Genomic DNA, 26,754 nt, shown 5'->3' on the forward strand with positions numbered 1-26,754 from the left:
CTCCAGTCTCCCCCGCCCCCCTCAGCCGAGCCAGGCTGAGCTGAGGCGACAGAGGCAGCCCTCCCGCTCGCCCTCCCGCCTGCCCACCAGACCAGCCCTGCCTTGCCCTGCCCAGCGGGGGTAGGTGGGTGCGGGGGTTACCCCTTGCCGCCGCCGCCACCGCCGCCGGGCGAGGCCTTGGGCCCTGGGTGCGGCCGACGTGGTGGTGGTGGTGGGGGCTCCCGACGACGCGGGAGTGGTGAGGAGGAGGCGGCGGCGGCGGTTGGGGAGGTCGGTCCGGCGTTGGCGGCGTCGTTGGCATGAGGTAGCTGCGGCTCGGAAGGAGAAAAAAAGGTGAGGGGGGGCGCACGGCAGCTGATGGCGGGGAGCCGCGGGGGGGGGGCGGCGGCATGATTTGGGTCTGTCAGAACTGAGAGGGACGAGGAGGAGGAGGAGGAGGGAGCGCAGTGGCGGCGGCTTGTATGAGGGACACACGGCGTGTGGGCGGGGGGAGTGGAGAGCTGACATCTTGGACTGAAGGGCTCTCTGCGGGGAGGTGGGCCTGGCTGTTTTTGAGCGGGGTGTGTTATTCTGTTATAACCTGTGTTATCATCGTGAGTGAGCGACTGAGGATGAGCAGGGATTGGGGCGTGTTAAGTGTGTGGGGTGGGCGGGCCAGGATTTTTAAAAAATATATTTTTGGGGGGTTAGTGTGGGGGTTGGGCGGGAGGAGGAGGAGGGGAGAAATCTGCGTTACGTTGCTTGTGGTTATTAAGAATTGTTGTGGGGTACCTGGCTGGGAGCGGGCGGCAGAGGAGCTTGTGGGTAAAGTCTGGGCCTGGGGGTTTGCCCGGATGTTGTGCGCATGGGGGAAGAGCCATGGGTCTTATTGCCGTGTTGTGACGGGTGGGAGTTTGGGGGAGAGGAGCTGGGGTGGTGTGGTGGGGTCTGGTTATTTGTGCGTGGAAGTAACAGCTCATGGGGGAAATCGTAGAAACGTATAGGTTGGGGGAATCAGGATTGGGTGTCTGTGTGGCTGTTTTATCAATAATAATAATAACAAATCTACAGTATGATAAGAGTAGGAGGCGTTTAGGGGCAGTGGCTTGGACAGCAGGAGGCTGTTTGAGGGAATTGGTGGGCCAATGGGGGGTTGATTATTGTGTGTGGGTGTGGTAGACTAATAGGAGCTACAGGGGGAGAGGCAGTGTGGGAAGTTTGGGCAAGGACTGGGTGTGTTGAGGGGCAGAAACTGGAGGATCAGGAGAGATGTGCTGTGAAGAGGATAAGGAAAAGGTTGGGGCCAGTATTGCAGTACATGGTGGAAGGCAGTAATCTTAATGTAGGAAAGGATAGTATATTAAACAGTAGTGTTGCTGTCTTAATCACCATTAATGTCATATTGTGCTGTGTTTATTGTCCATGCTATTTATTACAAAAATGAATTGACTGATGGGTGTCAGGTTCATGGATTTGGGCAAGACAGTGTCTGCTGTGAAAAGAGACTGGGCTGTTAAGGATCTTTGTGTGTCTTTTGTGGGGGGAGGTGAAAGTGACATCATGGGGTGAGAACTGGAGCAGAAGTAGGGGGAACAGAAGTTTATGGGCTACTAAGGGAGATGTGGAAATGCATTGGGGAGAGGTTAATGCAATCTGCAGGTGTGTATAGGCAGCACTGGCTTTAATACTCCTACACACACATATAGTTACTGGGTAGAGTGGGATAAGAACTGAAGGCAACTGAAAAAAGCTAGGGAGATATTTGGAAAAGGGAGAGGCGGGTGAGACAGCAAAAAGGATGTGACAGATGAGGAAGAAGGTGCTGAAGGGATGTCCTTTGTTGTCTTTGTTGGGGAGCAGCACTCTGTCTGGAAAAGGTAGGCTGAGGCACCTTTTGTTTGCTACCTTGGCCCTGGCATGTGCCAGACTGTGCTGGTGAAGAAGGGTAAGGAAGATGTTAGTGGAAGGGCTTCTCTCTTCTGCCCTCTCCCTTTATCCTCTTGCCTCCAGGGTGTCTGGTGCTTCTGTTCATATCAGCTAACCGATCATCCTTCTTAGGAGTGGGATGAAGAAAAGAGATGAGGGTATGACAAGAATGGGAAACCCTAGGCCTTCTGCCTTCTGTTGCCTTCATTCCCTGCTGTGCGTCCTTCACCTCCTTTCAATTGTTAGAGAAATCATATGAGAATAGGTTTTTCTTCCAGCAATTTGCCTGGTACCTGTCTGTATTGTTAGGCTGTTAACACTCTGGAGAGGTGTCTGGAGCAAGACTATGACTACAAGTGTGATTTGTATGTTCCCTTTCATATTGTAGGGCTGAAATAGTAGCTTTAGCATGTTCTCTCTCATATATATATAAAATGGAGCATCAAATGAATATTAGAAGGGGAAAAGAATTCAGACTGAGATTTACTGTAATTGCAGAGCAAACCATAGCAATAAAAAAACCTCCAGTGCTTCTGGGACTACAGAATTTGTACTTGCTACTGAACATATGAGCCTATTATGTGTATGAGTGCTAGACTGGGTTTCTTTTATTTTTGTTTCAGATGGCGGATGTTGATGCTTGTGCTGGTGGGGATAGTACCAGAAGAAAAATGGATGCTCTAGCAGATAGTGCAGCTGAGATCGTTCCGTTGGAGCTCTATGATTCAGCTCGAGCAAAAATAGCTGCTAATCTACAGTGGATCTGTGCTAAAGCCTATGGAATAGGTAAAAATCCCCATTGAGTGATTATTCTTTTATCTCTCTCCCCTTTTGCTTTCCCCCTGTCTTGCTCTCTCAGCTGTTAAATGGATTTGGAATGATCTGTGTTTTACATATCAATCATGTGCCAAACCGATTTGCCTGCTTGTCCTATTCCCATGTTTTTAGATACCAGGATATTAATAAGTGCTTGCTAGGAACCTTGTCAATGTGCATCCCTTTTCCTCATTGTGAATGGTTTGTAGAAGTGCATATAACTGTGCTTTTGTTTTTGTTTCATGAAATAGTGCTCTCTCACACAGAACCTAGACCTACAAAGGCTGACCTCTTGAAGGCCCTTAAATCCTTATTATTGTGTGATTCATTCTGGCAATCCTGTAGATCCTTGCTGCTACCATTTTATGCAGCATAGCTGATAGAGAATAAGAATCTTGTGGCTTCTGTATCATACAGTATTGTAGATACTGTATTTCACTCATCTATTTTTTAACCAAGGCTCCTGTATTCTAGAACATAGCAGTGAGGCAGCATTCATTTTTTTGCATAACATTATGGGTAATGAATATGAATAGATGAGATAGAAATCTTGTTTGAAACTTTAGTTTTATTTCTATGGTCTTCTGAAGCACCATTGCCATCCAGTGTGTTGTATTAAAGTAGACTCTGCTTCATTTACTTAGAGTTCTTGGTTTTTGTCTTTTGTTCCAAGATTTTGGCTGCATATCAGTATTATACTTTTAACTGAAACAAAATGTAACATGTAGAAAATTAGATAGCCCTGTTAATCTGACTAATTTGCCAAACTCTAATATGCTTAATGGATTAACATTAGCTTGTGTTGTGTTAGTGCTAAGTAATAAACTGTATTCCTGCAATCACATGGCTTTGGTTTGTTTTCAGCTTTTAGAATGGGGATGATTGTTCATGTGGCACAGCAAAATTAGGAGCTTTGAGCAAGTTTTTTGGTTCACTTCTTCTCTTGATGAAAGTATACTATAATTTCAATAAGCAGCAAAGTCAAATACTGTAATATTTTATCATAACACAAGCTGTGACTGCAGTTTAAAAATTATAACTGGACACTAATGTAAATATCTACAATTTCATTTTTGTGGGTTTTTGAAATAGCTTGTTTTGTTAAAAAAAATCATATAAAATACTGTAATAACTTAGTATAATGTGCAGCCACTAACTGGTCTACTTTGTGCAGAGTAAATTTGTTGCCTGGTCTGTGTTTGTTTAAAACCTCCATGGAAACTAGACTTGGGCAGTCATGTGTGATGGCAAGTTCTAGACATATCCATACTTGGCTTCAATATTAATGTCAAGTTTACTAATTCTGTAAACAGGTATAGAGGTTAGGCTAATTTTCCTGTGTTTTGCATATGAAACCAGCCATAAGCAGGTTAATATCTTCAAATTTCAGTGTTATCCTCTAATACAAATGAGAAGCCTTCCAGTCCTTCTAGTCCTTAAATGACTTTGATTGCTTCTCAGAATAAGGTAAAGGTAAAGGGACCCCTGACCATTAGGTCTAGTCGCGGACGACTGGGGTTGTGGCGCTCATCTCGCTTTATTGGCCGAGGGAGCTGGCGTATGGCTTCCGGGTCATGTGGCCAGCATGACTAAGCTGCTTCTGGTGAACCAGAGCAGCGCACGGAAACACCGTTTACCTTCCCACCAGAGCGGTACCTAATTATCTACTTGCACTTTGACATGCTTTCGAACTGCTAGGTTGGCAGGAGCAAGGACCAAGCAACAGGAGCTCACCCCGTCGCGGGGATTCGAACCACCGACCTTCTGGTTGGCAAGCCCTAGGCTCTGTGGTTTAGACCACAGTGCCATCCGCATCCCTGCTTCTCAGAATACCTGGTAGTAATACGGTATTGCCTCAAAATGAGCATACCTGTCAAAAATGTAAATTGTATACAAGGCATATTCATCTGATTTCATATAAGCTTGCCTGTCAAGAATGTCAATTGTATACAAGGCATATTCATCTAATTTCTTATATGCTTCATCTCATCTAACCTATTTGTAAGGCATGGGTTCTGTTTATGCTGGAGAGCACAGTTGTTCAGTGTCGCAAAGGGCATCAGCACTTGGTGGGGGTGAAAGGAAGGAGATGGAAATATGTAAAACTTGACCAGTGCTAAAGGTCTTGGTAAGTGCCTCATTCTGTACAAACTTCATTTGTATGTAATGTCATCTTCAGGTGAGGCCTTACTTCAGTTTCCTTAAGTATTTGAAGCCAGATTTATCATTTCCCTTGAAGCTGAACCTTCTCTTTGGTGGTGCCTTTCCTGTGGAGCACCTCAAGAGAGGCCCATTCTGCTGAAGCTTTTAGTAAATCTGACAAAATGAAAACATTTCTTCTGTCTTTTGGGAGATAAAATTGACCTGTGTCTTTATAATGGTGGTGTTTCTATTTTAATACAGTGTTACCTCTGGTTACGTACTTAATTCGTTCCGGAGGTCCGTTCTTAACCTGAAACTGTTCTTAACCTGAAGCACCACTTTAGCTAATGGGACCTCCCGCTGCCACTGCACCGCTAGAGCACGATTTCTGTCCTTATCCTGAAGCAAAGTTCTTAACCTGAAGCGTTATTTCTGGGTTAATGGAGTATGTAACTGTAACCTGAAGCGTATGTAACCCGAGGTACCACTGTAGTTACTTTTATGGAGTTTGAAGTTGCTTTGAGTGGTTCTCCCTTATTGTAGCTTAAACTGCTTTGCATTACTAATATTTAAATTTGTAAGGCATTTTAGAAGAACCTTTTCACTGCAATAGGTGGTATATAACAGCCCCACCCCCCAAAATCAGTACAGTGGTACCTCGGTTTTTGAATGTAATCCATTCTGGAAAACTGTTCAAGTTCTGAAATGTTCGAAAACCGAAAACTCAGTAGCCAACAGCTAGGCCTCAGGATCTTGCACTCAGCAGAAGCCACATGGCATGTTCAACTTCTGAGGCGTGTTCAAAAACTGAAGCATTTACTTCTGGGTTTATGGCATTTGAAAACTGAAATGTTTGTCAACGGAGAATCACTGTACTATATTGTACTCTTTGAAAGCACCTGAAACACTTTAGTTCTAAATCTCAACTAAAATGTGAGGCTTTAGTTTAGTTTAGTTTAGGATGATCTCTTCTAATAAATTATAGCATTGTAGAGTTGGAAGAGACCCCAAAGTTCAGCCCCTTACAATGCAGAAATCTCAACTAAAGCACCCATGATAGATGATCATCCAACCTCTGCTTAAAAACCTCCAAAGAAGGAGAGTTCACCACCTCCCAAGGGTGTTTGTTTCACTGATAAACAGCTCTTGCAGTCAGAATGTTCTTCCTGATGTTTAGTCAGAATCTTTTTTCTTGTGACTTGAAGCCCTTGATTTGGGTCCTGTCCTCTAGAGCAGAAGAATAATTATGAAATTAATTAGTTAATTAATTAGTTTAATAAGTTAACTTTATGTTTGGACAACTTTTCTGCTGTACTTTATTGGAAGGAGAAAAATAATCATTTCCTTAACAACAGTTTAAACAATTTATTTTACTAAAACAATAACACTATAGCATATGTATCCATGTTTGTTAACTGATGTGGTTAAACAATTTTTTTAAAAAAATTATTTTAGCACACATGAAAAACTGAAAACAAATCCTTATTTCTTGATGAATAGCCTTTGGACTATAATGTAACTTACAGAAAACTATCTTTAGAAATATTTTTCCTCCAAAAGCATTTTATTTTAAAAATCCAATTAATTTTTTTAAAAAAACCTTTTAAAAACCCATTGATTTTTATCCACCCTGAGTTTGCTCCATGTTGCGTATGACAGCCCTTGAGATATTTGAAGATGGCTATCATATCTCCTCTCAGTCCCTTCTTCTCCAGGCTGAATATAGTCAATTCCAACAACCATTCCTCATAAGCCCTGTTTAGGGAAGTTTTTAATTTGTGACTCTGTATTGTATTTTGGTATTTGTTGGAGGCCGCCCAGAGTGGCTGGGGAGACCCGGCCAGATGGGCGGGTTATAAATAATAAATTATTATTATTATTATTTCCAGACCTTTGATCATCTTGCTTGGCCACCTCTGCATACGATCCAGCTTGTCAACATACTTCTTAAATTGTTGTGCCCAGAATTGGACACAGTACTCCATGTGTGGTCTTACCAAGGCAGAATAGTGGTACTATTACTCCCCTTGATCTGGACTTCTGTTGATGTAGCCTAGAATAGCATTAATTTATTTTTGCTGCTGCATCACACTGTTGAACTATGTGACGAAGGCAGAAATGATGCTTGGCCTTTGGCTGCTTTTATGAGAACTACTTACTTGATCTGAATGACGTCATGCTGGCCAGTATTTTTTAAAAAATTATGATGCGCTTGCATGTTTAGGAATGTTATACTGTGCTTTCTAGTGCAGGAAATGTAGATTTCCTGCAGAAGGAAAGCAAAGCCGGGGAAAAGACAGAAAGTTGGAGAAGCAAACCAGGGATCCCCTGAAATTGTTGTTGTTATTTATTAAGTTTGTATACCACCCTATACTCACAGGTGTCAGGGCGGTTCACAGGATAAAATCATAATATAAAACCACAAAATACATAATCAAAATAAAAACAAGAACAACCCAATAAACCTCCCCACCCTCAATTGCAACAGCGAACTATGCTGTAGTGTCTCTTGTGCAAATGCAGTGAGAACAATTTCACTTCGAAATAGAGCTGTTGGATAAGGTACAAATTTTAAAATGCATAATAGAATGAGGCTAATACCACATGTTGCAGTGTATCCTTGTAGTGTATAACCTGAGGTTGCAAAAAATAATAAATGCAAAATCTATGTTTATCCAACTTAAAGTACTTCATTTATTGCTCTTAAGTGCTATGTTGCTTCCTCTTTCTTACTACATTTTTGCTTAAAGCCTCATGGCAAAACCCTAATAATTGTTACAATCTAAGTATCTTTTAGTGCAGTAAGTACAGGCAACTCCCATTTTTGTGGGGGTTATGTTCCAAGACACCGTGCATTTAAGTGAAATTATGTATATTTGAAACACCTTGTAAACACCCCACTCTGCCACTGTCCTGTTCTGCCCCTTTTTGTGACTTTCTCACCTCAATTCCGGTTTTGGTGCAATGCACATGTTTATGGTCGCACACATATCAGACATGTCTAAAACGGTTGCTGCCTATATCTCTCTGTGCCAACATGTTAACTATCTAGATCAGCCTTTCTCAGCCTTTGGTCCCCAGGTATTATTGAACTACAACTCCCATCATCCACTACCACTGGCCATGCTAGCTAGGAGTTGTAGTCTGACAACATCTAGGGACCCAAGGGTGAGAAAGGCTGCTCTAGATGTTAATAGACTCCAGGTCCCACTAGCTGCCGTCTGATGTGATTTTTTTAGTCCCAACAGCTTCTGGAAAGCCTCACACTGGCTGCATCTTATTTCAGCTAGTGATATTGCTCGCATGATCACAAGTATTTATTTTTAAACAAGCTATGCATGTTTGCTTAGAGCATTATTGAGGAAATAGACTTAACTCACATATAAGTGTATAGGCTTGCAGTTTTTGGCTCCGTTATCCTGGTTGGCTACTTCAGAAAATGAGAGTAGAAGTGTTTGTGGAAATCTGAGTTAGTGAATTAAAAGCTTCAGGTTGGGACTTTATTTAAACCATATCTTCTGAGTCTCAGCTCTTTGGTTTTCACACGGTCTAGTTTAAAGTGTGCATGGGGTATATGGGATGTTAGGGGAAGGGATATCTATGGTGGGAGACATGTCATGTTCTTTCTGGGGTAGTTTGTTCGCCTTTGGTCCCCACCCTGTACTCAGCTCTCACCTGTGGCTCCTAGAAGCTGTCAGCATTGACAGCGGACATACTCCGGGAATCACTTCAACTGGCTAGCTAAACCAGGTGAGAGTAGCCAATGAGTGAATCCAAAGGCTCCAGTGGATTGAGCAGATGAGAGCAATAGAGCAGAAACCTTAACAAGGCTGTTTCTGCATGTGCTGTAGAGGGAAGTGAGGGGCAGATGGGGCTCTTCAACCTGGGAAGATAGCCCATCTAGGAGAAGGAAAACTCAGATCCTAAACCTCTGCTGTCTTGCGGGAAATCTTCAAGAGAAGAAATGGTAAGAAGTAAAACCTACACAAATCTGAAGTGCAGTCCATAAGAAGGTTGGATCGCACCTTGTATGCCTCCTTCCAGCAACTCCTGAAGCTAGGCTGGTGCCAAAGGTACTGTTCTCTCTTTTGTTTTGGATCACATCAGTGAAGCTGAGGGCTGGGCAGCTCAGGACTTCCATAGACAATGTCCAGGTTTGTGCACCCTGGAGAGGTCACTTAGGTGCTGCTAACACAGAGGTTTGGGTGCACTCCATTGTTTCAACACAGATGTGTGCAAACAACAAGAAGTTTAAAGTAAGAATTAGATTTTAGGGCACATGGACTACAGTGCTTATTGGAAGGCTTTTCTAATCACAGATGTACTCTTTGCAACACTTGTCTGCACAATCTATTGTTTTGGATTCTTGGTGGGAGATGACGTTTTGTTTTATGAAAAAAATGGAAATATAAAAAAGAGCTGCCCCCATGTGGTAGCTACTCTGTAGACTGCTTTTCTTCTACTTATTAATATATTATATCTAGGTTCTGACTTCATTAGGACTTTGATAATATAAAAAAGGCTAACAGTATATAGAAGGCTAGAAAAGGAGGCTTGCAGTATGGTGAATGCTGCCATATAAACAAAGATACAATAAATATATGTTTTGGTAGAGCAGGAGGAGTGTTTGTTTTCAGAAACTGTGATATGTAGGCCTTTTGATCCTTATTTTATACCAGTTGGATTATCATTCTACTTAAAAGGGGAAAGAGAATTTAATCCTGGATACAAATGAAGTTCCTTTGTTGTCTTTCTAAACGAGGAAGATGCAGTTTGCTTTACTTGGTTCTGCTCAAACAATGAATTGGATCTGATAACATTTCACTCTTCAAATGTTTATTAGGCTTTTAACATTGTCAGTAGCAATAAAGAATTAGCATGAAGACAAAATGTGCTCTACAGATGTCTGAAAACTGTAGAATATATACTTGGCTGAAAATTGATTGGTTTTAAAAGGCGATCTTGTGGGCTTCATCTACTGTCTTTTAGTTATGGGTCCTGTATCATGATTTAGCAAAGCTGTCTGACTTGGGACTGATGCAGATGCATACCATCGTATAACCCAGCATTTTACATGCATTTGATTTATTGAGCTTTGATTGGGGTGGGATTGTGAAGATTTTCTTTGTGCTCAAAGTGCTTTATGTACACAACTCTGTAATTTTACTGTGATAGTCTGAGGTAAGCCAGCATTATTCTTAGTATAAAAGGTGATAGCTGAGATTTGCCTAAGATTTGCCTAAGAGGTAACATTGGAACTTGAGACTGGTAGCTTAAAATAAAATAAAATCAAGTAACTTACTGAGGCTCATTTCCTTTACTAATGTGGTAAAATGAGGTAGTATCCTGACCACGTGAATAATGCATAATATGGACAATATGGACTAGATAAATTAATCTGCTATATCAGGGCTTCATAAAGCTCAAGTGACTTTCTATACCACTGCTTAACTTTATATTTCCAATCACTCGCTGCCCCCCTCAAGCCCTGTGTAGAGTTGTGCTTCGTTCATTATCACATGGCTTCTTTTCAATTCTGTGTGAAACCTAATCTAAACTATTAGTACATTTGGATTGTTACATCTGTTGTATGGAGAACTGTTTTTAAAGCTGCAATCCTAACTCCACTTATCTAGGAGAAAGCCCCGGTGAATAACTTCTGAGTAGATAAGGTTACAACTACACAGTTAGCGCTTATTTAAAACATTTATGTGCCATCATTCTACCTGATAGCAAACATTCTAGGCAAAACACAATGAAACATAGCATTATATTATATCACAATTTAAAACATACAATTGCAACACAACGTGTTATTACCAATCTGACAATATATTAAAATAATAGCTATTGAGCTGAGTGGTAGGTAATAATAGGAAGTATTGTAGGTTGCTGATTTTGCACAGACATAGGAAAACTTGTGGTAATATTGATTAGGTACTTCCCATCTCTTTCAAGCTATACACTATCATTTTATTTTCCTTGTTTATAACACAACTGAATAGATTTGAAAACTTTACAAATCTTTGTTAATGCTGAAAACTGCTTTTGAAATCTGTTGGTAGGAGTAACAAAAAATATATATAACTTGAAATAAAGTTTTAGTACCATAACTAGAATTCCTAAAACTCAAAACTGCAACTTCCTTGGGATTTTGGAATAGTATGGATATTGTCCTGCATAGTTGTTGTGGTACTTTCATGAGAATTGGGTGAAACTAAGAAGCTAATAGTTTTATGTACACAGCAGTTTCTGAAAACAAATGTAACTCACTGGTGGTTTTGCATTGTACTTATTCCTGGGAAGCTTATAGCAATTGAACACTAATAAAAATAATCTGAGAAGGATGAAAAAATGTATAAAAGGTCCTCAAGCAGCAGCTTCCTATTCTTGAATGAGCCCTGCATTGGTAGACTTGGAGTGGTGAGTCTCTCATAAAGAAATTTTCAGCAATACAGCTTGTGGATTATGCCAGCAGCATAAGAAGATCCTGCTGGATCAGGCCAGTGACCCATTTAGTTCAGTATCCTGCTCTCACAATGACTGAACAGATGCCTGAGGGAAACCAGCAAGCAGGATTTGAGCACAAAAACACACTCCCCTCCTGTGGTTTCCATAACAGGTATCAATCTTGTTAGAGCTGACTGACATTTCAATCAGCAGTAGTCATTCCCTCCATGATTTTCCCTCCATCTAGAAGGACTTGTAGTCTTTGCCTGCATTCTCTCCTACTTTGGACTTTATGGAAGCATATAGTAATTATTTCCTGCTCCACTACAGCTCTCTAGGGCATAATCTGTCTCTTTGGTAATGGTGCGTCATTTCCCTTCAGGGTAATGATAATATATATTATGTCTGTATATGTAAAATACAGTGTCCTGGGGAAAACCCTAGGATATTCAGCTGGGCTTGTGACCCTCAAGGGGTCATTGGGTGTGCATGCATGTACCTTCAGAAGGTCATGAATGAGTGTTGGGATTCTTGGAATGTCAATGGCTATTGAAAGACATGAAACATGTTCTGGAATGTATGCTCTGAAACTGCAAATAGTAGCTCTAGAATAAGTAATAACAGAAAGCTGCTGAATTCTGATCAAAACCCAGATCAGTCAGATGGGCTTTATCATTTTCTGGACCAGTGGAATGATAAACTACTTTATGCAATAAAGTGCTGTGCTCAGTGGGTGAAAGCATGATTGGACTAGAGGTATCTTTGGCAAGAGGAAGATGAGCAGTTCTCCTGAAATCTCTGCTTTATTCTGAAGATCGAGCTTTTACAGCCTGATAATTTGGACAGGACACTTGGTAGGGGTTAGGCTTACCACATGTCATTTGGCTCTTTTTATCATGGTTTGTAAGAGCTAATTAAGAGGGATTGACTGGGTGCTCATTGTGGGAGGGAGCAATGCCTACCATTTTGAAAGAGGTAGTGCTGTGGTCCCTTCTTAAGAGGCTTAACCTGAGGTGGGTTTAAAAAAAGATTAAAAAAAGATTAGAAACTATTTTATTAGCTCATTTGACACACACTCCCTAGCTCTTAATAAAAGTTTAGATCTGCTGATTGATGAAGCAGAGCTCCTCCTCCTCTGCAAAAGAAAAGGCCCCCAAGAAGTTTCAGTCCTAGCCTAGGAAAGGGCAGGATCTTTGAAGCTGCATCGTCCTCATCAGATAGCATGGTGGTCTCTGCTGGCAAAAGGAGGGGTGTGTGTGTGTGTGTGAAAAACCACACACAGGCTCACTGGTGCCTTTGGTTTGATCCAGGCCTCAGGGATGGGCAGTTTGGGCATCCTCTGCCTTAATAAGCACAATCAGGTCTTGGCTGATGAGGAAGACAAAGTGCAAGCTAGCAATCTTCACCATGAAGTTATTTCTGAGTTTCCATTTGCTGCCACAAAACGCAGGGTGTCCATCCACATAAATGGGTAGCTGGTCTTCATTTGCCAAGAAAAAGTCACCATTGTTTTTCAGCTTGATGACGCCTTGCTTGTGGGATATTTTTCAGGCTGGCCCCTGCAGTGCTAGATCCACAGCAATTTGATTGTCTTTGGTGGCTCTGCCAACAGTGATCTCCCAGGAGTGCCTAAGACAACGCACCATCCTTTCACACAACACAGCCCATGTCTGGTTATCAAAATCAGGGGAACTCATTCTTGTTATACTGTCCACCAGCACCTGCCACTTACATAGCTCTTGCTCCAGCTGCTGGATTTCATGCTTCTGTCTCCAGTCTGCCTCCGTCAGCTCATGCTCCAACACCTCATCTCAGATATCATTTAGTTTGCTGTCATCTGTCATGTATTTGGCATCAGAAAGTTGAGCACCTGGTCCCCTTTGGGCAGTGGCTGCACTGTTCCCAAGAGCTAGTACTGCTTCATGAGTTGCCAGTGTGTCAGTAGGACCTTGGCAGTGCAGGAGGGGTAGAAAACCTCTGGGTATCCATGGTGGGTTGCGTCCACTGCTTTGCTGAAGAGCACTTTACTCTGCATAGAGACTATGGCTTCTGGATGCAGCTGCTGCATGGCCTGTCAAGACAGCTTTGAAATCACAGGGTCATAGAGCAGAGCATACACCTCTTCTGGATCTCCTGCAGATTAAAACAGCTGTTGAACTCCCATGTGCAAAGAGGTCAAGTCATGGTCTGAAACACAATGTTGATCAACAGCAAAACATCAATGGGTTTCCAGTGGCCCAAATCCTTGGTGACCTTCAAAGGCTGCTTGCACTTCTTCATCATCTGCTTGGTAATGCTGGAGTTTGGAGATGGGCTTGGAGTGACTTGTGCAGATTTGGACACCTTCTTCTTGTCACTGGAAGAAGGCTCATTGCCAGAGTAGTGCCCTGGCTCCACCCCACTGGAGTTCTTGGCCTGGCTGGATGATTTGGCAAGGCTGCACTCTACAAGTTCATCATCAAACTTCATCATCATGGCACGCAACACCTGTGAGGAGCTCATTTTTTTGCCCTGCCAGAGACTCGTCTTCAGAGTGACTCGTTGTGCCTGACACCATCAGTCTGGAATCCAGCATGTCATTCCCAAGTGTTATAGGAATGACGTGCTGGATTCTCCTGCCTCTTTCTGACCTCCATCTCGGAGACGTGAACCTGAGGTGTTTTGAGAAGTACTGCCCAGTTGTGAATATCCCTTTTGAGGCGCAAGGTAATTGAGATGGTGGTGGCTGGTTAATTGCAGGTGTTCATGGATGAAATAGATTACCTGAAACAATTTTAGTCTGGGCCTGGTTATGGCCTCAGCAAAGCCTTGGTCGCGCTGATGGATTACCAGTGGAGAGTGGGGGAATGCTAGAATAAGAGCTGCAGTTAGTGCAGAACATGGCTACAAGGTTGCTGAGCAGTGTAGCTAAGTGGAATCGTATAGCACCAATCCTTAGAATAATGTGCTAGTTGCTGTGGCTGTTTTGTGTTGCTTTTACATTTTTTTTTATGTACACTGCCTTGATATTTTGCAAGAGCGTAGTATATAAAAACTCTTCCTGAGGCCTCGAATGATCATATTCTATTGGTCTGATCTAGTGAGGCAGAAATATATAGCATAGTGATAGTCTAATAAACATGCAAAAAATGCAAATGGTGTGTTGCTCTTGGTGGCTTGAAGATTAGTGTATGATAGAAATAAAACATTTTGAAGACATTGTAAAGTGGTTGAGGTCTGCTAGTTCACATCAAGCCTTTACTTAGAAATAAGTTCTGCTGAGTTCAATGGGACCTGCTTCCAGTTAAGTGTGTTTAGAGAGCTTCCTGGTGCGTATTTATTATTTGGATTGGTGCTCCTCATGGATGCAGGTTTCTTCTAACTTCCCCATCAAAATACCAGTACACACTCTCATCACACCTCCATTAATCCGGATTTACCCTTTCCAGGGGAAATCCAGTAAGTGGAAAAACCATTGTTGCCAATGTCTGAAAGCATTCTCTGTTACATCAAATTAAAAAGGTTGCGTGCATGTCAAAGCTATTGATAAGCTACTGCAAACTTTAAGTGAGTGTATCTGGTGTCATTAGCAGTATGTAATTTAAAAGGTGTTAGTGTTTTAGGACTTCCGGCGGCGACGCCATCGCGGAGCGGTCGTGGGTTGCCTCGGCTGCGAGGCGACCCAGTCCGTCCCAGGGGTTGGAGCCCCGCTACCGCAAAGCGGGGCTCCGGTGGGGTGCGGGAAGTGCGTCCCGCACCCCGGGCTCCCCGGCTGTGCCCACTATGGCTCTGAACCCTTCCCTCGCTCCCCCTGTAAAGGGGGAGTGGGGGTGAAGGGGCAACGGAGCCGGGCTATAGGGGACATGCCCCAACCGGGACGCGGAGCGGCGGTCACCCCCGCGACGAGCGTCAATGTTCTACCTGTCAAGTTTGGAATTAAAGAAACCCGGTGGCCTTGAGTAGTGGATTGGACTCACTTTTGTACTTTTTTAACGACCCGGGTGACATTTGGAAAGGAAGCCTGCCTCCCTCCCTTCGGGGGATAGAAAGTAACCAGTTTAAGAGACTGCTGTTACAGTGATGGCTACAAAGTATTTGAATTTTGACAAGTGAGACTTCTTTGATCTCCCTCTGGGGAACAAGTCTGTGGATAATATCTCTTTTTAAAACCTGTGGTTCTTGCACCCTGGATACAGGGAAAATGGCTGCGAAAGATTGTGATTGAGTGGAAAGTTACTGGCATTAAGATGGAGAAGTTTGAAAATCGAAACTGTAATTTGACACCTATGCCCGCTTCTGCCATGCTGGGTTTTGTTTTCGATCTGGTGATGAACTGTGAGATGAGTGATGAACAAAGGATTATTATACTGAGACTGGAACTGCTCAACCGAAAATTGGAGATTTTGAACCGGGACATGTCAGAAAAGATATATCCCACAGAGGAGACTTTACAAGAAATGGCTGCATTGGAAGGGAGCCTTGGCATGGAACTGAAGGGGATGATTGAAGAACAGGATGGAATGGTCTGGCGACTCTGGAAAAATGAAACGTCCTTCGGGGGTGGCAGACCCAGGACGAGGAGAATTGTTATATCTAACTCTCGAGGTGAGAGCCCGGGAGCGTCGGTGAAAAAATTGTGTCTACAAATAAAAGAGGAATGGTATGGTGAACCGGAGAAGCTGGAAGAAGAGGATTTGCGTACCCTGAAGCTCTATGCAAGGACTGTTTTGGTTTTTGTCTGGATCTGTGGACTTGTAAGGAAAAATGACACTTCGAGGAGCGGCTCTGGAGTAAGACGATTAAAGAAAATGGACAGAAGGGGGATAGGGTGAACTGTATTAACGGTAAAAAGAAAAAATGATAAACTATGGTAACCTGAAACCGGTGTGTCAAGATTTTAAGTTTTTGGACTAAGAAAAGAGATATTTAAATTTTTGTTATTAACAGCAGTTATAGAGAAAGAGGATATTTGTTGTGATTTATATTGAGAATAATGTGTTAAGAATTAGAATTTTGTGTGGAATTAATATGAAGTCATAATATGATTAAATTTTTGTTAAGTTAGTTTTGTTAAATTTTTGCATGTTATAAAACAAGATTAGGTGTTAATTCTTTATATGATGTTATTAAAGTAATATTTGGTATTAGAAACGAAGGTGAAAGGCAGGGGAAGTCTGTGCCAAGATTCGATCAAGATCTTTTTTTGATGATATAAGAAGAAGAATTATTGGTGTATATGTATTTGTCTATTTTCAGTTAGGTGTTGGGTTAATGTGGGTGTTTTATTTGTTTATTGTAAAAATCAATAAATTCTTATAAAAATAAAATAAAAGGTGTTAGTGTTTTAAATGTACATTTTAGATATCAAGTTATCATAGTGCAATAAAGTTTATTATTTGAATTTGTCAAACTGTAAAGCATTTAAACTGTTTTAAAAAGAACAAAATCAATATACTATTGGCTACGGTTTCAGGTTAGGTTGCTTCTAGATACACAAATGGTCCAGGCACACAAAGTGCTGCCCAGCACTGCTGCCATGTTGTGTGTGTGTTTAGATGGCCGAAAGCAACCTAAAAGCTTAGCACAGACTATTAGTCCTATCATAAGTCTGTTTGGGTTGCCCTTTCTCCTTTTCCAACCTCTTTCAGGCAACCATTGTGGTCTCACAAGGTACCTTAGCAAATGCACCTACTCTTTCTTGATGAGGTGTTCTGTGGTTATGAGAGGTTCAAGATGACCAGAAATAATCTGATGTATGTTCTGTTAACCATTATAGATTATTATTTATATAGTGCTGGCTACACACATAGTGCTTTACAAAGAACAGTTGCAACAAGGCATTGCCTCAGTGGGCTTACAATCTGAAATTGACACAGGGAAAGCAGAGGAAGGGGAGAAATGGAGGCAATAATATGTGATTACTTCAATTTCATGTACTTTTGCTTGGTTACAAAAAGGACTTCCTAGAAAAAGAAAAGACTTTTGTGGAGGAAGTTAAAGGAAATGGGGAGGTGGTCACATTGAGGTATTGGATGACTGAGGGTAGTAGAGCTGGTTCACCCAAGGTCACAGAAAGGGACGTGTTGGGAAAGAATTTTTTTTTTTGCAGCTACTAAAGTAAGTTGCTCATCTATGTTCTCTATTATACTTAAATGCCAGAAAGTAGTTTGTTTCTGACTGTGTGTGTGTGTGTTTTGCCTCTGTCCTCAATGAGCTTTTGTATTGCTTATAATGAATCCCCTTGTTAGACCTCATTCTTCTTTTCTTTCAGATAACATTCCAGATGAACTGAAGGACCCTTTTTATATAGATCAGTATGAGGAAGAACATATTAAACCACCTGTCATCAAGCTGTTGCTGTCCAGCGAGCTCTACTGCCGTGTCTGTAGCCTCATTCTGAAAGGGGATCAGGTGGCTGCTCTGCAGGGACACCAGTCGGTCATCCAGGCTCTGTCTCGGAAAGGGATTTACGTCATGGAGAGCGATGATACACCTGTGTCTGAATTGGATCTCAGCTGTGCGCCAATCAAAATGGTTAGCTTAAGAAAAGAAAGCTTAACTTTTCTTTGCCGCAGTACCCATTCTGTCCTTCAGAGTTTTTCATCTTAGCTTCCTCAATTGTAGCCTGTTTTAATTAGCCAACTAAAAATAAATAAATAAATATCCCCTGCTTTCTTCAAAGATATTTTAATGAAACATGTTCTTATTTGTTCCTTAGAGTCCTCACATGGCAATGATTGATGCCCTCATGATGGCCTACACTGTTGAAATGATCAGCATTGAGAAAGTGGTTGAAAGTGTCAAATGTTTTTCTACATTTAGTGCCTCAAAGGAATTGCCCTATGATCTGGAGGATGCAATGATATTCTGGATTAATAAGGTAAAAACCAATGGTGTAAAACAGCATCTTTAGATGTGAGGAGATTTGAACTCTATTGAAAACATTTCCTGTAGGGAAATGGTATTCAGTAGTCATTGCACTATTAATAAAAGTTATCCCCCCTCATCAAACAATGAGTAATCAACATCAACATATTTTATATTAAATAGTCTATATTAATAAAACAGTGCTTTTTCTTCATTTGACCATAATGACATAAGAGCAGCCCTACTGGATAAGACCAAAGGTATCCTTAGTTAGTCCAGTTTCTTGTTTCCCACAATGGCCAACCAGAGGTCACCAAGAAACCTACACGGAGGGCATGAAGACAATAGTCTTCTCCCACTGTTGTTCCCTTACAACTGATTTACAGGATATCTTGGTGGTAGCACATAGCCACCATGACTAGTAGTCCATGATAAACAAATTCATGGAGGAAAAGGCTTCTCTTGTTTGAAAGCTTTCTAAATTGGTGTCTGTCGTCACATCTTGTGGCAGAAAATTCAGCAGCTTAGATATGTACTGAGTGAAATATTTCCTTCTGTTGTTCTTGACTTTCCCATGTTCTAGTATTATGAGAGAGGGGGAAAGCACCTCTACCCACTCATATCCACTCAATCTTTATTGTTTAGTATAGTGAAAAGATTCTGCTTGCTACCAAACATGATTTTGGGGAACTTTAATAAAATTATCCAATGTAGGAGGCTTTATTTATAAGGACTCCAATAAAAGTTACTCATTGTTCAGATATGGGTTAGCTCACACAGCTACTCTGCTTTATTGTGACAACCACCCAGTATGAAAATCCACTTCTCAAAATTAATTTTAAAACTAAATAAAAAAATTCCTTCCAGTAGCACCTTACAGACCAACTAAGTTTGTTATTGGTATGAGCTTTCGTGTGCATGCACATTTCTTTAGATATTCTTCAGTAATTTTAAAACTGTTATTATTGAAAATGATTATATATGAAACCACAGATCAGCCTTAATTTTTAAAATAGGGTAGACGTCATCCATGTGAAGTAAATCAATTGGGGTCTTTATTTAAGCCTAAACATAGCATTTGTGTAGAGGACTTTTTTCACACTAAATGTGCCTCACTTCAGCTGGATTGTGCCCATTTTGCACTGATAGTGTAGAAATCAAGATGTGGAGGATGTGTGCATTGAGGTTGAGAACTTTAAAAGAATATTAACCTTATCCTTCATGATAGCCATATGCTACCTCCAGTGTCAGGCAGTATGCTTCTGCATGCCAGTTGCTGGGAATTGCTGTTGTGCTCAGGTCCTTGCAGCTGCCAGTAGGCATCTTCTTGGCCCCTGTGAGAACTGGAATAGATGGACCTTTGATCTAAACTAGTGCAGGGTTCTTAAATTCTTAGACTGTTGGGTGTGAGTCATTTGCAGTGCCGTGTCTTTGGAGAATAGTTGGTTGGGAGAGGGGAGAGTAGGAAAAAGATAGGAAGACATTGGAAAATGAAACAAGCACAGTGTGGGAGAGAACTGACTGGACAAATCCCTGAAGCTGGAATTCCTGATAACTGCCTTAACTTGGGTGTCTGTAATATGTACTAGAAAGCAGAAATGTTTTCTACTGTTTGTTAGCACCTAGAGCCTTAAGATAATGTGAGGAAAAACTGAGTGCAGTACCACTTTGATCATCAGCATGTGAAATGCTTTATGGGTGGCTTCTGTTGCACCTCTGGTTTGAGTTCAGAAGCATAGAAGACTGATAAAGCAAATGGCAGTTGAACTGAAGCAGTACAAATATTTTTTGGGAAAGGTATGTAATTGTCATTATCTTTCCCCCTATTTTTAGGTGAACCTGAAAATGAGAGAGATAACAGAAAAAGAGGTCAAACTAAAACAGCATTTACTGGAAAGCCCAGGTCACCAAAAGGTAAAAGACACTTTAGATGAATCATGGATTTTTGTTTATTCACATGTATATTACTTGGAAGTAGATTGCATTACTTTTCAGCTGAGTTTGCTGCCAAGTAAGCGGTTGTAGGATCACAATGCTGTATTGCACTTCATTTACATAGAATTTTGTACTGTGTGTAATGCTTCTGGTTTCCTTTCCCTGCATTCTTTGTAATAACTGCAGGTCAATGTGTGCATTGAGCTTCCAAATGCTTGTGCTTTTCCCATGTGCGCCCAGATGTTCCTTGATTTCAAAGTCAATGAGGAAGCCTGTGCATTTGGAGGCTGCTCTGGTATTTTGGATTAGAGTAGTAGTCTGTACCCTGCATTTTACTCCTCTCTTAAAATGTCAATGCTATATTTTGATAATATTTATAATGTAATATATTTCAGCATTTATTGTGAAGTTATTCAGGATCATATTTGCTGTACACATTGATTTGAAGAAATTCAGGAACCCTTTCAAGTACTAATAAAGCATGTGCTAAATATTCAAAAGAATTATCAGTGTTACATGTGCAACTCTTCCCCTCTTTTCTCCCTTTAATTATTTCAATGCACTAAAAATTGTTAATAAATGCTACACTTTCATTACTGGGGAATGGAAGTTTTTCCTCAAATATAAATGACTTCAGAGTTGGTCTGATTTGTTGTGAATGTTTTGGCCAAACTGCACTGAGCTAAGTAGCACTAAATACTGCTGTAATTATGTTAACTGGTGCGGAGCAAAAAAACTCTTTCAGTATCCTTTATTGCAGAAGGAAGCATTTAAATAACTGCCTATGAGACTTCTTAATTCGATGCTAGCATTTCCTTCTGAGGATACTGTTGGCTCAAGTATTTGCCTACTACTATTTCAAGAACCTACCATGATATGAAAGTGTCTGTAGATTGGGTGCATTTAAGTATTGCTTATAACTTGCTCTGCTGATGTTCCTCTCCTGTTCCCACATTCCGTTCCCTGCTTCCTGAGCAGTCTCCTTCCAAATGGTATTGGAAATTAGTACCTGTAAGTGAATTAATTATATGTGACAGTTGTCATCTGCAAAACCATGGCTTTTAGTAATTCTTTTATTGGTGTTCGCTTCCATTTAAAATGCTGCTTTCACAACTTACAATATACTTTCTGCTTAAGGATTTTTTTTATATTAAAAAATGTAGATTCCATTACATGAGTCCACATACTGTATGTACAGCATACTCATCACTATACAGCATTTAAGAATTTTGGGGATTCAAAATCTTAATTTGGAGAAGCAAGGAAATCAGTCAAACATTAGGAACAATCTATTGATTGTGTGTTACTATTCTCCTGTTCAGAAAACTCCTTTTATGCAGTGCTAAGGTGAAGCTGGTCAGTTTAAAGTAATTTGGTGCTTGTATGTCTTAGAAAATGGGTTGTGAGCAGTGCTTTTTTTCTAAAAAAATGTTTAGGGGTACTCTCATTTTCCTACTCATACTGAATAATAATAATAATAACAACAACAATAATAACAATAACAATAATAATAATAATAATATATTTATACCCCAGCCACTCTAGGTGGCTTCCAACAGAACATTAAATGCAATAATTATTAAACATTAAAAGCCTCCCTAAACAGGGCTGCCTTCAGATGTCTTCTAAAAGTCTGGTAGTTGTTTTTCTCTTTGACATCTGGTGGGAGGGCATTCAACAGGGTGGGTGCCACTACCAAGAAGGCTTCTCGTAGTGAGGGAATCGCCAGAAGGCCCTCGGTACTGGACCTCAGTGTCCAAGCAGAACGATGGGGGTGGAGATGCTCCTTCAGGTACTGAAATACTGCCCCTCAATGAGGCCAAACTTAGATTCACAAAATGTTTAGGGGTATGCGTCCCCCCCCCCCCCGAAAAAGGCACTGGTTGTGAGGATTGACTTCCACATTTAAGCTTTAGGCAGGGTGCTGTTAAAATGTTTCCTATACAATGCAAATTTTATTTCTTGTGCTCATGCACATCATAGCCACTTGATTCCATTACTGTTAATATTTTGTCTCAAAGGTATAGATGCTTAATACTTTAACAAAACAAAAATCTTCGGTATTTTCTGTTCTGCATTCCTGTGGATATGATGGATTCTTATTTTGGTTCTAGAGGCATGAAACTTGATTCATTTGTTCTGATGATGTAATTAATCAGCTAAGGGAAGGCTCTGGATTTACACCTGCAGCTGGCTTTAAATGCTCAGGAGAGTCTGGTTGTGGGCAATTGTTGGTGATGGAATATTAAGCTATATCAAGTAATTGCTTTGTCCATTTCTGACAGTGATTATTGAAATAGTAATTAAGAAAAAATAGCTGTTAAATGGGTCTTACATTCTGTAAATTCTTTTTGTGAACCACATTGAGGGTTTTTTTGTTTTAAGCTGTGTAATTTTTTTAATGAAATAAATGAATAACTATTGCTACAGTCCTGAAACCATATGGGTATTATTGATTTTATGCTAACCAGTTCAAACCTGGCTGCCAAATGCCCTTGATCGTATTCAAGTTGCACTGGCATGCTCTTGCAATACTAGCATAACATTCCTCGCTGTCATCATTGTGCCAGAGCTCCTGGTGCATGGACAGCAGATGCCATCCTAAGCATTTATTGGATGCCACAGAAAGTCTTTAAGCGAGAGCAAATGTCTATAGCTTGTAATAGTTTCTAAAATTGCGTAGGATATAGCTTCCAGAATGAAGGCAATGCTAGATATCTCTCAAAACCAAGGTTTTCATTTTAGTAACTTTTAGTTTGCTTTGAAGTCATCCTTCTTCTTGTGTTGCTTAGGCAGTGGGGAGGTGAAGGTGGGGAGTATGCTTTAAACTAACCAGATCACCTTACTATGTAAAATAATCTGCTTGATTTGAATAATCATATTCACTACTTAATGGGTGTCAACTTGCTTGAATTTATTATATGATTCTGATTACCATCTTGTATCTTGCTATTTTTTGCGTAAGCCTGATCTGATGCATGCCCTATCGCACTGCATGCTGGAACCAGTGGAATATGCTCGTGTGGTACAGTATGATTCACATTGCATTACATATTTATGGAGAGCTTCAGGCTGGGGAAAAAGCAACTTGCATCTTGTATTTATAAATCTCTTTTAATTCAACACATCTTATATGGCCCTTGTTCATTTAGTATGATATACCTTTCTTTCTTTTGTATCTTTTTTGTATAATAATATTAATATTGATATTTGACAAAGCTTTGATTATCCTGCTGGGAAAACTTTAAATTAATCTGAACTGAATAATTCAAAACTAATTTTGTTGCATTGCTTTTTCCCTGTCTTTGGAACTTGTAACCAAGTAATACTTGTTTGCAGAAATAATTTCTCAGCCTATGCTTTCCTCAAATATATACACGTTTCATACATAAATATGGCCTTAAGTAGCTAGCAAGCAATATTGTGTATTGTGTAATATAGTTTAGATAAAAATGAAATATTTTACTATACTGTAGTGGTATAGAACTGATAGGTATTTAGTCAAATACTATTTATTGTGTGATTTATTAGCTTAACACAGTCTCCATGCAATCTATTGAATATTAGGATTATAGCACAATAAGTGAAAATGCTTTCTGTTAAACTGGTAACAACTTCAGTTGCATCTGTTTTATGCTATATTATGTTGTAGCCTTAGGCTTTTGTTAATATATTGAAATCCCTCCTACTGAAGTGGGAACTTACTGAGGTGCTGCTTTGCTTATTAAACTTGCAAGTAATTTTACTCGCTAGCAGAGTACTCTTGATACACTGTCAAAGACTATTGTGTGCTAAAGCAATTATTGATATGGAGCACAGAAGAACCAAAGAACAGATGATATCTGTTTATGCCAACAACTCATTACATAAAATTAGTGCATGCCGGTAGTGGAAGGGAGACTGACAAGAAGAGCCTTGTAATACAAGTACCAATTGTTTTTCAGGTTGCCTGTTGGATTTATTTGTAATTCAGCTTACAAAATTTTGGGTCTACCAGACTTAATATTTGCTTCATTGTTTCTCTAGGATTGGTGGGTTGGTATCACTATTTCAAATGAGGTATATTCTAATGATTTGAAGGTACAGTTTAACCAACTGAAAATGCCTCAAGGAATTGAGTTTGTAGTTTTGTAGACTATTTATTATGGTCAGCCGACCAATGCAATAGAATATCAGATCACAAGATCAGTGATGAGTTATGAGAAGTATCAAGCTGAGGAATGGCAGTCGTAACACCACTGCTTCATACTGTAATTTTGACAAGACAAGTAGCTTTGCTACAGTGACAAATTCTGCCTTCCTCTATCAGGTACGTTATCGCCGAGATCACCTTTCAAATAGGCAGTTACCATTTTTCCCATTGCTTGAAGATTTGATGAAGGACTGCAGTGATGGGGCTGCTTTATTGGCTGTGATACATTATTATTGTCCTGAACATATGAAGCTAGATGGTATGTGGATAAGAAATTCTAAGTGACCTAGTTTTAAATAATGTCTGAGTAGAATGTTACGGATTTACCAAAATAGCTTTACACAAATCTAATTGCGGCATTCGTTATAATCTAATTTAAATGATCCAGTAACTTTTAGTCCTACTGTGTGCAGTGGAATATACTTAAGCACATTTTGAAAAACATATCTGAAACTAACTGGACAAAGGTCCTTCACTTTGGTTGGCTCAAACCCCTGGTCAACTGTCCTTTTTGCTTATTATGTGTATCTATGATGGCAAGTAAACAAGGGTGGCAGTGTTGCTGCTGCTTCTCAAACAAGGTTGTTGCTTCCAAGTTACCACCTTTGGGGAGTTGTGATTGTGTATTCTAGGCTTGTTCTCCATGCAATACTGATCCATATCAACCCAAGAGATTGATGCAAAGGGATTAGAGTAGAGGCATTCACTAGGAAGCGTCCAGGTTGAATATATACAGTCATACCTCTTCTTGCGAACGCTTCATGTTTCATTTTTTTCGGGTTAAGAACGCAGCAAACCCAGAAGTGTTTACTTCTGGGTTTCGCTGCACACGCAGAAGCATTCTGCGCAGTTCACACATGGGCAGAAGCGCTCTATCGCGCTTCGCACATGCACAGAAGCGCCGCTCTGGTTACGGACTTTTTGGGTTGCAAACGGCACCCCAGAACAGACCGTGTCTGCAACCAGAGGTACCACTGTATAGTGAATCACATTTCTTACATCTAAGTATGGGCACATTGTATCCAGAAACTACCACCCTTATACATGTTCTAACTTATCACTCTCCCCTCTCTCATGCCCATGATACTCATTTTATCTTTCCTGTCTGAGAATATCTCCACTGCTGATACAAATTGGCTTCAGTATCCCTAGTGCAGCCTTTGCTAACCCAGTGTCCTCCATGCTGGCTAGGGCTTATGGAAGTTTTAGTCCAGAACATCTGCAGGGCACCAGGTTGGCAAAGGCTGCCCCTAGTGTGCTGTTGGGACTTTGAGCTGCACAGTTCCTTTGTTGTCTTTGAATACCACTCCTGTAGTTTGACTTACAGGCTGCAGCAAAGCACTGTTGGGAAAAGTGTTGACTGTTTTTTCCTACATGGTAACTGCATGAGCTGAGGGTTAATCCTTTGGGCTTCCTTGTGACACTGATCCTTGATGCTTTTATCATTGGTTAGAGATCTGCCTAAAAGAGGTAACATCGATTGCTGACAGCATCTATAACATCCAGCTGCTTCGGGAATTCTCAAATGAATATCTTAGCAAATGTTTTTACCTCACACTGGAGGACATGCTTTATGCACCTTTGGTCCTAAAGGTAAGGCATGGAGGGATTCACCCAAATTTTAAAAGACATGTAGATAGCTTATTAATGTTAAAATCCTTTTTCTAGCCCAACATGATGGTCTTCATTGCTGAATTATTCTGGTGGTTTGAGAATGTTAAGCCAGATTTCGTGCAGCCCAGGGACCTCCAAGAAGTAAAAGATGGTGAGATATTTTGAACTTCTGTAGCATTAATAATAATAATAATAATAATAATAATAATAATAATAATAATAATATTTGTATCCCACCCTCCCTGGCCAAAGCCGGGCTCAGAGCGGCTAACAACAGGTAAAAATAGAACTGTGTACATAAAATCGCACAGTCAATTAATTAAAATACATTCTAGAATCAATTCAGAATCAAATTAATGGCAACCATCGGGTTAGAGTTCTATGAAGATTACAGAAGGCAATTTCACTGATGTGGCTAGAACGTTTTATATCAAAGCACATTTTTGTTAGCCTGTGTGGCATTCCAATGCGTCTCCAGGCTTGATTATCAGAAGCTTAGGTCTGCCAGTGGATGCACAGACAGTTGCTAGATTGAGTGTCTTTCTTATCCCTCCAAAATACCAGCTTACCCTACCTAGTATGCAGCAAGTCCAGCTTGTTAAGTGTCCCCCCCCAATTTGGTCCAGTACTTGGTGGCAGTGGGTGTCTGGAAACACTTGGCACCTGGTTAAAATATATTGAGGTTTGATGCAGGAAATCGAAGTGGCATTGTCCTGCCCATAGGGCACCATTCATTAAGAGACAGCCCTATGCAGGTCCTGCTGAAATGGATGGAAATTGCACAAGAACATTTTATTTCGTTATGACTGGCATTGTGCTCCATGGGCTGGATGTGTGTCACTTTCTGCACTCCT

The 26,754-nt window shown here is 40.7% G+C and overlaps 1 protein-coding gene and 1 pseudogene across 6 annotated transcripts in view; one reads left to right on the top strand and one right to left on the bottom strand.

The window, feature by feature from the left end:
* The first annotated feature begins 284 nt into the window (after positions 1-284).
* CAMSAP1 (calmodulin regulated spectrin associated protein 1) overlaps positions 285-26,754 on the top strand; it is a 39,954-nt gene continuing 13,484 nt past the window's right edge. For 3 of the 6 annotated variants that reach the window (XM_033138332.1, XM_033138334.1, XM_033138336.1), the window contains exons 1-9: positions 285-333; positions 2,529-2,691; positions 17,564-17,826; positions 18,011-18,172; positions 19,993-20,073; positions 21,073-21,105; positions 24,404-24,545; positions 25,740-25,879; positions 25,955-26,051. In XM_033138332.1, the coding sequence (XP_032994223.1) occupies positions 2,529-2,691; positions 17,564-17,826; positions 18,011-18,172; positions 19,993-20,073; positions 21,073-21,105; positions 24,404-24,545; positions 25,740-25,879; positions 25,955-26,051 (1,081 nt within the window). In that variant the 5' untranslated portion in view covers positions 285-333. Of the gene's footprint in view, positions 334-1,710; positions 1,857-2,528; positions 2,692-17,563; positions 17,827-18,010; positions 18,173-19,992; positions 20,074-21,072; positions 21,106-24,403; positions 24,546-25,739; positions 25,880-25,954; positions 26,052-26,754 lie in introns of those variants that run through there. The other 3 variants (XM_033138335.1, XM_033138337.1, XM_033138333.1) reach the window with 2 other exon arrangements.
* Positions 12,627-13,888, bottom strand: LOC117040495 (annotated as a pseudogene).

Source organism: Lacerta agilis, chromosome Z (assembly GCF_009819535.1).
Source record: "Lacerta agilis isolate rLacAgi1 chromosome Z, rLacAgi1.pri, whole genome shotgun sequence".
Taxonomy (NCBI): domain Eukaryota; kingdom Metazoa; phylum Chordata; class Lepidosauria; order Squamata; family Lacertidae; genus Lacerta; species Lacerta agilis.